This window comes from Nicotiana tabacum, chromosome 11 (assembly GCF_000715075.1).
Source record: "Nicotiana tabacum cultivar K326 chromosome 11, ASM71507v2, whole genome shotgun sequence".
In the NCBI taxonomy this organism is placed as follows: domain Eukaryota; kingdom Viridiplantae; phylum Streptophyta; class Magnoliopsida; order Solanales; family Solanaceae; genus Nicotiana; species Nicotiana tabacum.
In genome coordinates, this window is record NC_134090.1 from 165,552,093 (window position 1) to 165,564,348 (window position 12,256).

Sequence of the window (12,256 nt, forward strand, 5' to 3'; positions counted from 1 at the left end):
GGAATCATTTGTATGCTATTGGTAGCATGGGTAATTCAGTAGGAAACTGTAGTGGTGATAAAAGGAATTCCAGCTTCATAAAGGTTTGAAAAAAGAACAAAAGGAAATAAGTTGAAGCTTGAAGCTTATTAATGAATCAAAGGGAGAAAAGGAAGCTTTGCTTATCTAGGACTAGGAGGTACAAGCTAGAAGAGGATTGGGTTCTATATACCAAAAATGTACTGGTCAAGATCAATGAGTTGAACTTCATTGTATGCATACGAAATTATAGAAAATGTTAAAATTGTTAACTCCGCACATAGAGATCATTTATCGAATGAAGACCTGGTCATACCGAGACTTTTTCCCCAAGTAGGTAACCTTTAAGTTCTTGGTCCCCTACAAATACACTGGTTGTGTTCTTCTGTCAGGGCCATAAAATTCTAAAATCTCAAGCATTGAAATGCAAACTTTACTCGCCTTATCAACAAAACAAAAAAAAGGCGATGAATGCAAATTGTATACTACTCTAATAGATTTGCAACATTACTTGAAAGCCACGCATGAGTAGTGATAATATGTTTCACTAAGCAAACCACGTTCAACTGAAAGAGGGTTTGGGAGAAGTCTGTGACGCGTACTTTACAGGCTTAATCCAAATAGAGTGATCCAAATAGACTCTCTTCCATGAAGGTATCATCATGAAGTAAATTCTCTCCAGCAGCAGAGAGCATGTATCTCTTTCACAACGTATCTTAAATTGAAGAAATACAATCCAAAAGAGCACCAATGTGATACCAACCCTGAACAGAAATGTTACACAAAGATTATTCCATAGAAAAGATCATAACACTTCCAGAATCATTCAACAGAACAGATCACCATAAAGGTCATTCTCTAGTCCCTCATTCTTAAAACAAAATCAAGTAAAATAATGGTTCCTAAAATGGCGTACGCTCAATTGAGACCCCTCATACATACATCTATCAGAATGCAGAAAAAATTTATATTGATTTCCTACACAAAGTCTTAATTTTTAATGCCTTTGAGTTCCACAAAATGCATCAGTGCACTTAGAAGGACTGCAAAAAGAGTTTTATCTGGATGAATGCATAAGAGATAGTAGCAAAGTGAAGACACAATCTCTTCTGAGAAAATTGAAAATACGAACAAGCTGTTACAAACTTAAGTTGATCGTGAAGCAAGACGGAAAGTAAAACTCACCAAGTATCCTCCCTAAGTGATTTGCAAATCCACCAGATATTATGGAATGAACATTTTTTTTAGCTTACAGGAATTTGCTGGTATACAAAAAATTCTGTTTCCATTAACTATCAATTCTTCCTTTCCCTTCAGATACCTATCTAAAGCTAAAACTAAGAGCTATTCTCCCACTTAGCAATTTTGAAGGTCATAGTAAGTAAAACCAAAAAAACTATGGACAACTGGCGCCAGATTGACTAGGTTTTAATGGATTGACGAGGCAGTCACCTTTAAAAAAACTCTGAAAAGCTAAACTAATAAGACAAAACAAGAAGACTATATAACAGTGTTCTGCCACTGTTTTATTCATATTCTATTCCCTATCATCCTTTGTTATAGCTCTGGCTACAATAATTAAAACATATGAACTAATCTCCATCTTTTGTGCTTATTCTATCTGGCTATTTAACCTAAAAGATTTATATGAATAGCAGTTATACTTCTTCATAAAGTCAGCTTCATCGGATAGCAGTTACAGATGTAACTACAGGCAGACTTTGTATATCAGAAGATAAAAGCACCAAGTTACTAAACAGCGCAACGATCATGCTATTGATGGATTGGTTCAAAGATTTAATACTCCATACTTTGAAATCAAAAGCATTTATCGAGATTGCTTCTGAAATGGTGAAAACAAAAGGCAGATATTTGCCAGTTAGAACTTTTTTTGGCTCTTGATTCTCACCTCTGTTCAGCACAGATTTGTGCGATAACAACTGAAGCAATTAAATTGTATCATATCAACTTCACAATATTCAACCTCAGAGAACCATGTATATCAAAACTGGGAGCGAAAGACAGATAGTAAACCTAATTACCTAATCAACGTGCTGCATTCAGTCCCAGTAGCATGTTCTGTTTGGGCAAGTAAGCCACATTGGGAGTCTTAGCTAAGGTCGAAGCAACCTCCCTCGAAGCCTCAATCCTCCTCAGCTCAATCAAACCCATTCCAGCCGCTGCAGTTGCATCAGAAATCAACTTAGCAGACTCACTCTCTCCTTCAGCCCTAATAATAGCTGCCCTCCGTTCTTGTTCAGCCTTCATCACAACAAACTTGGACCGCTCTGCCTCCTGCTGGGCAACCTGCTTCTGCTCCACAGCTTTAGAAAATTCAGCACCATATGATAAATGGGTTATCGCCACATCATCAAGCTCAATGTTGAAATCCTTTGCACGACGAATCAAACTCTCACGAACCAATGCAGACACCTGTGGACGCTCTGTGAGAAGCTGATCCGCGTTGAATTGTGCAACGACAGCTTTGAGAACTTCATTGCCGATGGAAGGAAGGACCTTCTCATCATACTGTAATAATAAAATGAAAATAAAGAATCTTACATACTATACACAAAATCCGTATATACAATTATATACTAGTAACTATAGAAAAAATCAAACATACAAATATGGAAAATATAAATCTTATATATTCCATACAAGCTCTTATAAACACTTATATATGAAATACAATTAAATTTTTGAGACAAAACCTTTATATACAATTACCTCATCAAAATATCCTTATATACAATCATATACATTATACTTACATACATGAGTTCAAGATCTACCAGAATAACAATATCAAAGATACTACAATGTCATATCACTTCATAGGCAGTGACAGGCAAATCTCTTGAAAATCATTCATTGGTAGTCTGACAAAATTTAGAACTAATCTGCTATCACATGAAAAAAATTCACTAGTAGTGTCAAAATCTCTATGCATGTAAAAAAACACGCAGTCAGATCACTTAATAGATAATTTCAGGCAAATATCTCAAATATCTTTAATTGATAATCTGATAAAATTGGTAACTAATCTATTATCACAGGTTAAAAATTCACAGATAGCGTTTTAAAATCTTCACAATGTCAGTATACATAATTTGAATCCTAGTACATAGTACAATAATATGCAGAAATGCTTATATACAAAATATGTAAATACACATTCAGATCACTTAATAAGTAATTACTGGAAAATCTTTTGAAAAGTACTAATTAGTTATCTAATAATAACAGTAACTACTATACTATGACAAGTTAACAATTCACCGATAGTGTCAAACGGAAACCTTATACTGTCAGATTACGTAATATAAACCTAAATGAGTCTAAGTTTAATGAACAGACAGTATAAAAATTATTACACAATCAGATTACTTAAAATGTACGTGACTAATTTTTGCTATCAAAAGCTAAAAATTCACATATAATGTCGAAAAATCTTTAGATTGTCAGTGTACATAACTTAAATCCTGCATACAATAATGTGTTTTAAATGCTTATATATAAAAAAACATGTAAATTACACAAACCTCGAGACCTAGAGTTTTGAAAATGTCAGGAAGACGAGAAATTTGAGGGCGAGAGAGAACACGGAGGGTAAGATGGACCATCTGGAGATCTTTTGTACCGGAGAAGGAGGAGAATGTATGAGGCTTCGTGCGAATATCGAAGATGAAAGGTTTTTGAAGCCATGGGATCAAAAAATGAGTTCCTTCACCCACTGTTTCGTCGATGACTCCTCGGAATCGGTCGAAGAGTACGGCGCGTTGGCCGCCGTCAACGGTGTACAAGGAGGAGCTGAGAGCCGTTGCGCCGACGCCAATTCCGAATGCCGCTCCTGCTACGTTCCTCAGAAATGATAGTACTGCTTGACTGCTACCCATTTTTTACAGAGAGTTTTAGGGTTTTTGGGATGAAGAATGGGAGAAGAAGGGGGATTGCAGGGGTTTTTGGTAGAGAATAGAGTGTTGTACAAGAAAAACCATAAACCTCGAAACGGGTAAACGGATCAGACCGGGTCGGATTGTAGGAGGCCCAACACAAATTACTTGGGGCTCCATTTCCAAATGCAACAAGTCTTTATACTTATGGTTGACCAACTATATGATCCTTCCGCCTTTAATTAACGATAGGAATATATTTGTGTAGCATTTTTATGTTGATTTAATGTCTTAATCTTACTTTGGCAGGTGATTAATTCGTTTTCAGTTCTAGGTTCTTAAATAAGAGTAATATTATCTTTCAAATATGCACAAGTGACATTACTTAGTGGGGTCTGGGGAGGGTAGTGTGTACGCAGACCTTACTTAGTGGGGTCTAGAGAGGCTGTTTCCAAATAGACTCTCGGCATTCTACCCTGCAAGAACTTCCCACCTTGCTCTTGGGTAGACTCGAACTCACAACCTCTTGGTTGGAAGTAGAGATTGCTTACCATCAGAACAACCCCTCTTGTCTATAAGAGGAATATAATCTCTTTTACTAGAGATATTGTTGCACAATAAAGAAATTTAGAGGTACACAGATTAGAGTGTAAAAAAAGAGTTACATTATTAATATGAAAGTGTAAAAATATAACCCGTTAAATTATCCTCGTAATATAAATATTACAACGTATTTAAGTCGTGATTGAATATAAATGAATTCCTTGGAATTTAGAGGTGATTGCACAAAAGACATCAGCGTAAAAGTATGACTTATTAAGATAGCTGGTATATTTCTAATGTTTGTTATAGCATGTTTGGCCAAGTTTTTTTTTTGATCAAGAGTATTTTTTTTGCCACAATTATTTTTTTTTAAAGTTAAGGTGTTTGGTCAAGCTTTTAGAAGGAAAAAAAAACTTTTTTGTAAAAACAGAAACAATTATTGAAAAGAAAAAAATAGTTTCTCCCCAAAAGCACTTTTCTGAAAATATTTTTGAGTAATATACACTTAAAAACTCTTTTTAAAAGCTAAGTCAAACACTAATTGTTATTAAAAGTGCTTTTTAAATTAATTAGTCAAGCGCAAACTGTTTTTCAAAATTAATTAGCACTTTTGAAAAAATACTTATCAATATAAGCTGATTTTAGAAGCGTAGAAATGATACCGAGTAGCCACTTTATAGGGTTGTATTTAGGAATTAACCAGCGCGTCCAGAATTTTAGTTTTTCAATTCATATTTTCAGGACAACAATGTTCTAAATTGTCCTGAAGTTAATTTTTAGTTTAAAATTTCATGACAAAATAAGCACCGGCTAATTTCTAAATAACATGCATGAGAATGACTATCTATGCACTTGAAGCTTGACCAAACATGCTATTAGTTATATTTCAATAAGAATTAGCTAGAATAATAAAATTTTACTCCCGTCGTTCACTTTTATTTGGACCGTTTTGACTTTTCACGTCCCTTAAGAAATAATAAATGAAGTGCATAATTTACCATGATACCCGTATTAATTGATGCATATTTTATTGGATTTGAGAAAATAATTTTAAATGAGTAATAAATACTGTAGTATAACAAGGAAAAAAAATTATATCTATATGTGTAAAGTGACAAGTAAATATGAAAATCTATTTTTTAGTATACATACTAAGTAAAAGTGAACGGAGGGAGTAGTACAATTTTAAAGTAAAATGAGTCTAAATAAAGCACGGAGATCATTTTCAACTTACTTTAACTGAGGGGTAATTATTACAGTAGTATTGTTTTAAGGAATAAGGATTAATTAGATATACTTATTCAAGACCAAAATTGAACCTTATATGCAGTTTGAGTAGACATTATAATTTATGAACACAAGTAAAATTCTTGTATTTCTTATTCAAGCCTTTCATATTCACAGTCTGAATATCAATGTCAGCAAAGAACAAAATCCTTTCTATAGTAAACCAACTGAAAATTTGTACAAGTTCAAAGCAGCTGGAATCCCTCTACACTTTGATACTAAAAAATGGTGCTGCAACCAAAGACTGTTTCTTAATGAACCAATTCATTTCCACATGTTCTACACTTAATAACACAGATTTTGCATCCCTTGCATTTTCCCAAATGGAAAATCCCAATGTATTCGTTTTCAACGCATTAATAAGAGCTTTTATTCATTGTCACAGCCCAATTAATGCTTTAAACTTGTATATAGACATGTTAAAAAAAACTCAAAATAGTCCAAATAGCTACACATTTTCGTCAGTAATTAAGGGTTGTACTTTGATGTGTGCTTTAAGACTAGGTGAATGTGTACATGGGCAAATTTGGAAGTATGGGTTTAGATCCCATGTTTTTGTTCAAACTGGTTTGATTGATTTTTACTCTAATTTAGGTAGAGCTGATTTATCAAGATTAGTGTTTGATGAAATGCCTGAAAGAGATAATTTTGCTTGGGCTGCAATGGTTTCAGCCCATGCTAAGGCTGGTGAGTTGGGTGCTGCTAGAAGTTTGTTTGATGAAATGCCTGAAAAAATTACCCCTGCTTGGAATGCTATGGTTAATGGGTATGCAAGAACTGGGGATGTCGAGTCAGCTGAGTTGTTGTTCAAGGAAATGTCGAGTAAGGATTTGATATCGTGGACTACGATGATAAATTGTTACTCTCAGAACGGGATATATGGACGAGCTACAGAGGTTTTCTGTGACATGAAGAGTAACTTGATCACTCCTGATGAAGTAACAATGACTAGTGTTATTTCTGCTTGTGCACATCTTGGTGTCCTGGATCAAGGAAAGGAGATGCATCTTTATGTTATGCAAAAAGGTTTTGATCTTGGTGTACATATTGGGTCTGCATTAATTGACATGTATGCAAAATGCGGGAGCTTGGAGAGATCACTCTTGGTATTCTATAAGTTGAGGGAGAAAAACCTTTTCTGTTGGAATTCTGTTATCGATGGACTGGCTGTTCATGGTTATGCAGAAGAGGCATTAGCTATGTTTAGCAGGATGGAGAAAGAGAAGGTAATGCCGAATGGTGTTACCTTTGTCAGCGTTCTTACAGCTTGTACACATGCAGGGCTAGTTGAGGAGGGTCGGAAGAGGTTTCTAACTATGACCGGGTACTATGGTATCGTTCCTGAAATGGAGCACTATGGTTGCATGGTTGACCTATTGTGTAAAGCTGGTTTACCAGAGGAAGCACTTGAGATTATTAGAAGCATGAGAATGGAGCCAAATGCTGTTGTTTGGGGTGCTTTACTTGGTGGGTGCAAGCTTCAGAAGAACTTGGAAATTGCTCAATTTGCTGTTGGAAAGTTGAGTATTTTGGAGCCAAAGAACAGTGGCTATTACGCCCTCCTAGTGAACATGTATGCTGATGCAAATAGATGGAGTGAAGTAGCCAGGATCAGGGCAATCTTGAGAGGATTAGGAGTAGAAAAAGAATGTCCAGGTTCCAGCTGGATCGAAATAGAGAAAAAGATCCATCAGTTTGCTGCTTGTGATAATTATCACCACTCTTCACAGGAGATTTTTTCCTTACTAGATGGATTTGATGGGCAACTTAAGCTGGCTGGGAATGTTCAAGAGCTTGGATTTGTGTTCTAATGACATGCAAAGCCATTGTTGACAGCACAGACTTCATATTCAAAGTGGTTAAATATTTTGTATTCTGTTGCGGTGGATTTAGATCTCGAACTGTACATTCAAAGAGGCAAAGGTAATGCAAATTCATTCGAGTCACTAATCTTGTGCTATGTAAAATCATCGCAGCAACCGTTACATGGGCATTTCGTACGGCTAAAGGTTCATAACTACAGCATTCAATTAAGTACAAATTCATTAAGAAGTTCACTCTTGGTAATATTTTTTTTTTGTATGTTCGTTCTGTCTTTCTCGTTATTATTTGATGCTTTAGTAAAATGATAATGCCAAAGTAAAAACTGAGTGATCAGGCTTGGAGATGAAAATGAGAAAGTTTGGAAATTTCAGAAATCATCTAGGGCGACGGGATATTTGAGATTAAGTTGCACTGTTTTGCCTTAGGTGGTTGGCCCTTAACCTTTTTTCTTCATTCTAATTTCTAGTACTTCTGGAGCTGCAGTTAATGCCAAGGCGGGAAGTTTCTGTTTGAAGTAAAATCCGAGCTGCCACAGAATATGGATTGTATCTAGACAACTCTGAGTTCAAAGTTTTTCCAGTTGAATCAGTGGCTCGGGCGATGAAATTTCTCTCCTCTGCTCTAACCGGTGGCTATTAGGCACTTCGCAGTTCCTCCTTATCTCTCCTGCGCAGCCAGATTGGTCACCCATCTTTATCATCCCTTCAACAAAGGCCTCAAAGAATTTATCTTGGTTAGCACTAAACCATCTTACATACTCTCTTGTTAGATGGTATTTAAAAAGTGTTTTATCTGACTTTAGAAATCTTCGTCCGTTGACTAAGTCTTTGAAGTACTGGTTATCAAATACTTCAGGTGTTGCATCCAGGGTCACATTCCCATCTCCACCAAGTGGAGAAAGCCTGTCTAGCTTTTTCCTAAATCTTTGTTCAGTAGCAGGGTGAAGCCGGCCTGAGCCAGACTGGTTATATAGGCAAAAAATGATGTCAAAGCACCTTCCGTTGCCAATGGAACGAGAACCAGAAAGGGCTACAAGAATTAAATCTGCTGAAGAGATCAATGAGGTAGCTTGCATTTGATCTTGGACTTCGCATTATCTTGTCCGATTCTTCTTGATTTGCTGTTAGGCTATCTAGCCTTCCTAATTTCACTTCCCAATTTGGACCTCCACTCTGAGTAAAATAACAAAGCAACTCCTCTCAAGAAACTGTTGCTAAATACATGTTTAATTTTTCTGTGATGAAACCAGAAAAGATGAGAATAACAAGGAGCGTTTTCTATTATTATCTTCTTGCTAGATACGTTGCTTCATTATGTTATACAGCTTCTTAATTTACGGTCGATTTACTCCTCAAATTGTGATTTACTTCACTAAAAGGAAGAATTAACCGTGACTCTCCTTGACTCCTCGACCTTGATTCTGAAGAATTAACCGTGACTCTCATCGACTCCTCGTCTATGGTTAATATGGCTTCTTGGACCATCTTAAATGAGGGTTTGAGGATCCTTCTCGTAATGTCATTTTGACATGAATATTCAAAAGGCAGATTTTGACCCATACAGTAGGAATCTAAATGCAAACTCTACTTGTACTTCGTTTATTCTTAACACTAGTAAACCACGTATCATGTATTATGTTTAGGAATATGGCCCGAATCAGAGAATTTCAATGACAAAGGTATGGGTCCAGTCAAGGAACTTGCACCAAAGGTTATGATTTCAATTCTTCCAGCTGCAATAGGTAACGGTCTTTGTTGAGTTATATTTATCCAATAAGGGCTATTTAAAATTTCCGAAAGTGGATTACAGAGGTGTTGGGCAACTCTCTTAAGGTTTTGGACGTGGTGCTCATATTTTCTCACTGTCTTCAAACATTCGCCTATTCAGCTTATTAAGTACCTTGCTAGGTGTTTCAGTTTGATTAGAAGTTTTACTGTCTACATTCATGGACATGTATCAGGAAACTGATAGGCTGATGGGCATGGTACTCGTGTTGCAGCTACGGCAGCAGGGAGTCCAGTGGCAGGTGCATCTTATTGTGGGTTAGCAGCAGGAACAGCCAAGGGTGGGTCTCCAGGGTCCAGGATTGCAGTGTACCGTATATGCACGCCTTATGGATGTAGTGGATCGGCTATTATGAAAGCATTTGATTATGCCCTTGCGGATGGGGTTGATATCATAAACCTATCAATTGGTCAACCAGCTGCAGCAGAGTTCGAGTTTTCAAGAAATCCTATTGCCATTGGAGCCTTCCATGCTGTAGAGAAGGGCATTCTTGTTGTCACCTCTGCTGGAAATGATGGCCCTTTACGAGAAACTGTTGTCAATGTTGTTCCTTGGATTTTCACAGTTTCTGCTACAACTATCGACAGGAACATTGAGACACATATTCCCTTGGGCAGGAACAAGCTGATTAAGGTATTTAAAAAGAAAAACAATGTTATTCTAACCACTAGCTATCTTTCAAGAACATCTTTCAATACAAATTCTTAGGGTGGAGGTATTAGCTTTGGTAATCACAGTAAATCTCCAGTTTATCCATTGCTGGCCAGTGAGTCTGCCAACTAACTATTTATGACGGGTTGGCAAGGTAATTGGAAGATTGAAATATATTAGTTCCCATTTCTAGGTCTCCCTTGGAAATAAAAATTGTACATACCTGCAACTAACTTTTGGGAAATTTCAGAGAATGTGAACCAGATTCACTCGACGAACACAAAGTCAAGGGTAAAATTGTTGTTTGTGAATATCACGTTGATGATTATTCAATCGAAGATAGGATAAACGAAGTGAAGAACAAGGGTGGCATTGGATTTGTATTAGTTATTCCTGATGATGAGTTAAATCATAGTGGCACCCAAACTAGGATCCTTTCCAGGTGCAGTAATCACTCAAGGGGATGGCATAAAGATTCATTCGTACATCAACTCAACAAGGTACTCACTTTACTTCTCAATAAGCACTTGGCGTTACATACTAACTGCACTTTCATATTTTCTCAAGGAACTCTGTGGCAACAATTCTACCAACTGTTAGTATAGATAATTTCAAACAAGCTCCTGTTGTTGCTTTCTTCTCATCAAGAGGCCCTGCTTATAATACTCCAAAACTCCTAAGAGTAAGCTATCCATATGTTTTTCCCACCAATTTGGACCGCTGCTCGATTTGTGCCCCTCGTGCAGGACCATGCTAGTCTTCTCTCTGATTTTCAATTTTATTGAATATCTCCAAAGGGATATAATAAGGACTTGTGGTTGATACATACTTATGTTATAAAGCAGAAGTTATGATCCACGCCAGATTGCCAGTAGATCGCATACTGAATGGTTTCTGACATGTACTTGCAGCCGGACATTGCAGCACCAGGGACTGCAATACTTGCAGCTTGGCCAACAAATGACACAGAAGTGTCTCGGTCCGGTCAAGAACCACCACTATTCAACATCCTCTCAGGGACTTCCTTGTCTTGTCCTCATGTTTCTGCAATTGCTGCAACACTGAAGTCTCAAAATCCCACCTGGAGTTCTTCAGCCATCAGAATTTAGATCAGCTATAATGACTATGAGCACGTGATTTTCGCCCTATATGAGAATCACTCCCAAAAATTCAAAATAAAACAATTTTCCTTTGTATACAATGTTTGTATTTTTGTGGTATTTTTTTATAATTATTTGTATTTTGTCTGTGCATGTTTATTTGTTTAAATTAATAAAAATATAAAATATGTTGCATTTTCATTTAGTATTTATTTAAGTTTGTTTTACAAAAATGAGAAAATCATAAAAAAATAATGTACGTTGCACTTTTAGCATTTAACGCCTAAATTGTGCGATTTTATCGTTAATTGCTATTTAAATGTGCGATAATAGTTATTTGGAATTAATTAGTATTTTTTATAAGTCAATTTAGTTTATAAGTTAATTTAGAATTTTAGTTTTATTAATTAGGAAGTAAAAGAAAAGAGAGCAAGAATATAAAAGAAAATCGGAATTAGGCCTCTTCTTCAATTTTGAACCACATGCCCAAATATACCCAACCTTTCCCTACGACCCGGTCCATTTCAAACCGGGTCGACCCAGTCCATAACCCAACACCCCTATTTCCCTATCTTTCAAAAAAAAAAACTCTAAAATTTTTTTTACTGTTGAAAACCCGCCCCCTCTCTTTCTTTTCTTCTCCCAAACCCACCCCCTCGAGTTCATCTTCCTCGTCACACCCAGCACACAACAAACACACTCACACACACAGCAAACACTCACACACACACACAACAAAACACTCACACACACAGTGCACGCAGCAGCCGTTCATGGCTGCTGCTTCTTCTTCGCCTTCGTCCCAAACGACCTTGACTGCTGCGTCTTCTTCCTCGTTTCAGCTGCGTCAAGCTTGAGCTCAAGCAGCCATGACTTCACCCTCTCAAAGACCCTAGTATCATCGCCTTTCCTGTTCTTTCTGTCCCGCGCCATGGACGAGCTTCGCCACTGTTGTTCCTGCTACGTCCAGCCATGGAAGAGAGCTTCGTCGCTCCTCGCTGCCATGGCTGCGTCTTCGAGCTCGTCCAAACAACCACGAGAGCCTCGTCGCACTGCTGCGTTGCTTCTTCATCTCCGTCGCTGCTGCCCATGACTGCTCTCCTTCATGCTCAGCAGTAGCAGCTGCTACTGCCTTCACCGCTGCTGCTTCTT

General features: G+C 37.1%; 3 protein-coding genes and 1 pseudogene across 11 annotated transcripts; 2 read left to right on the forward strand and 2 right to left on the reverse strand.

Annotated features, from left to right (window-relative positions):
- Positions 1-308: 308 nt before the first annotated feature.
- Positions 309-3,989, reverse strand: LOC107801899 (prohibitin-3, mitochondrial). The gene is made up of 3 exons (XM_016625311.2): positions 3,564-3,989; positions 2,061-2,547; positions 309-782 (listed from the first exon to the last, which is right to left on the reverse strand). The coding sequence occupies exons 1-2, from the start codon at positions 3,915-3,917 to the stop codon at positions 2,065-2,067; spliced, it is 837 nt and encodes a 278-aa protein (XP_016480797.1). The 5' UTR covers positions 3,918-3,989; the 3' UTR covers positions 309-782; positions 2,061-2,064.
- A 1,799-nt stretch (positions 3,990-5,788) lies between these two features.
- Positions 5,789-11,302, forward strand: LOC107801893 (pentatricopeptide repeat-containing protein At1g06143-like). 9 transcript variants are annotated; one of them, XM_016625302.2, is made up of 6 exons: positions 5,789-7,667; positions 8,052-8,301; positions 8,424-8,632; positions 9,211-9,309; positions 9,529-10,504; positions 10,916-11,302. In XM_016625302.2, the coding sequence occupies exon 1, from the start codon at positions 5,873-5,875 to the stop codon at positions 7,553-7,555; it is 1,683 nt and encodes a 560-aa protein (XP_016480788.1). In that variant the 5' UTR covers positions 5,789-5,872; the 3' UTR covers positions 7,556-7,667; positions 8,052-8,301; positions 8,424-8,632; positions 9,211-9,309; positions 9,529-10,504; positions 10,916-11,302. The 9 variants fall into 9 exon arrangements, with proteins under 9 accessions (XP_016480788.1, XP_075081791.1, XP_075081788.1 ...); XM_075225690.1 differs by lacking the exon at positions 9,211-9,309 and adding an exon at positions 10,572-10,686; XM_075225687.1 differs by lacking the exon at positions 9,211-9,309 and having other exon boundaries at positions 9,529-10,158; positions 10,255-10,504.
- LOC107801894 (peroxidase 17-like) lies at positions 8,134-9,052 on the reverse strand (annotated as a pseudogene).
- Positions 9,249-11,113, forward strand: LOC107801895 (CO(2)-response secreted protease-like). The gene is made up of 6 exons (XM_075224539.1): positions 9,249-9,309; positions 9,568-9,986; positions 10,062-10,123; positions 10,255-10,446; positions 10,572-10,686; positions 10,916-11,113. Exons 1-6 carry the CDS (start codon positions 9,249-9,251, stop codon positions 11,111-11,113), a joined length of 1,047 nt encoding a protein of 348 aa, XP_075080640.1.
- Positions 11,303-12,256: the final 954 nt, after the last annotated feature.

Coding starts and splice junctions, on each gene's coding strand:
- LOC107801899 (XM_016625311.2), bottom strand. CDS start 3,917: ATGGGTAGCAGTCAAGCAGTACTATCATTTCTGAGGAACGTAGCAGGA. Junction 2,548..3,563: donor TCAAAACTCTAGGTCTCGAG/GTTTGTGTAATT, acceptor TTATTATTACAG/TATGATGAGAAGGTCCTTCC.
- LOC107801893 (XM_016625301.2), top strand. CDS start 5,873: ATGTCAGCAAAGAACAAAATCCTTTCTATAGTAAACCAACTGAAAATT.
- LOC107801895 (XM_075224539.1), top strand. CDS start 9,249: ATGGGTCCAGTCAAGGAACTTGCACCAAAGGTTATGATTTCAATTCTT. Junction 9,310..9,567: donor AATTCTTCCAGCTGCAATAG/GTAACGGTCTTT, acceptor CTCGTGTTGCAG/CTACGGCAGCAGGGAGTCCA. Junction 9,987..10,061: donor GCAGGAACAAGCTGATTAAG/GTATTTAAAAAG, acceptor ACAAATTCTTAG/GGTGGAGGTATTAGCTTTGG.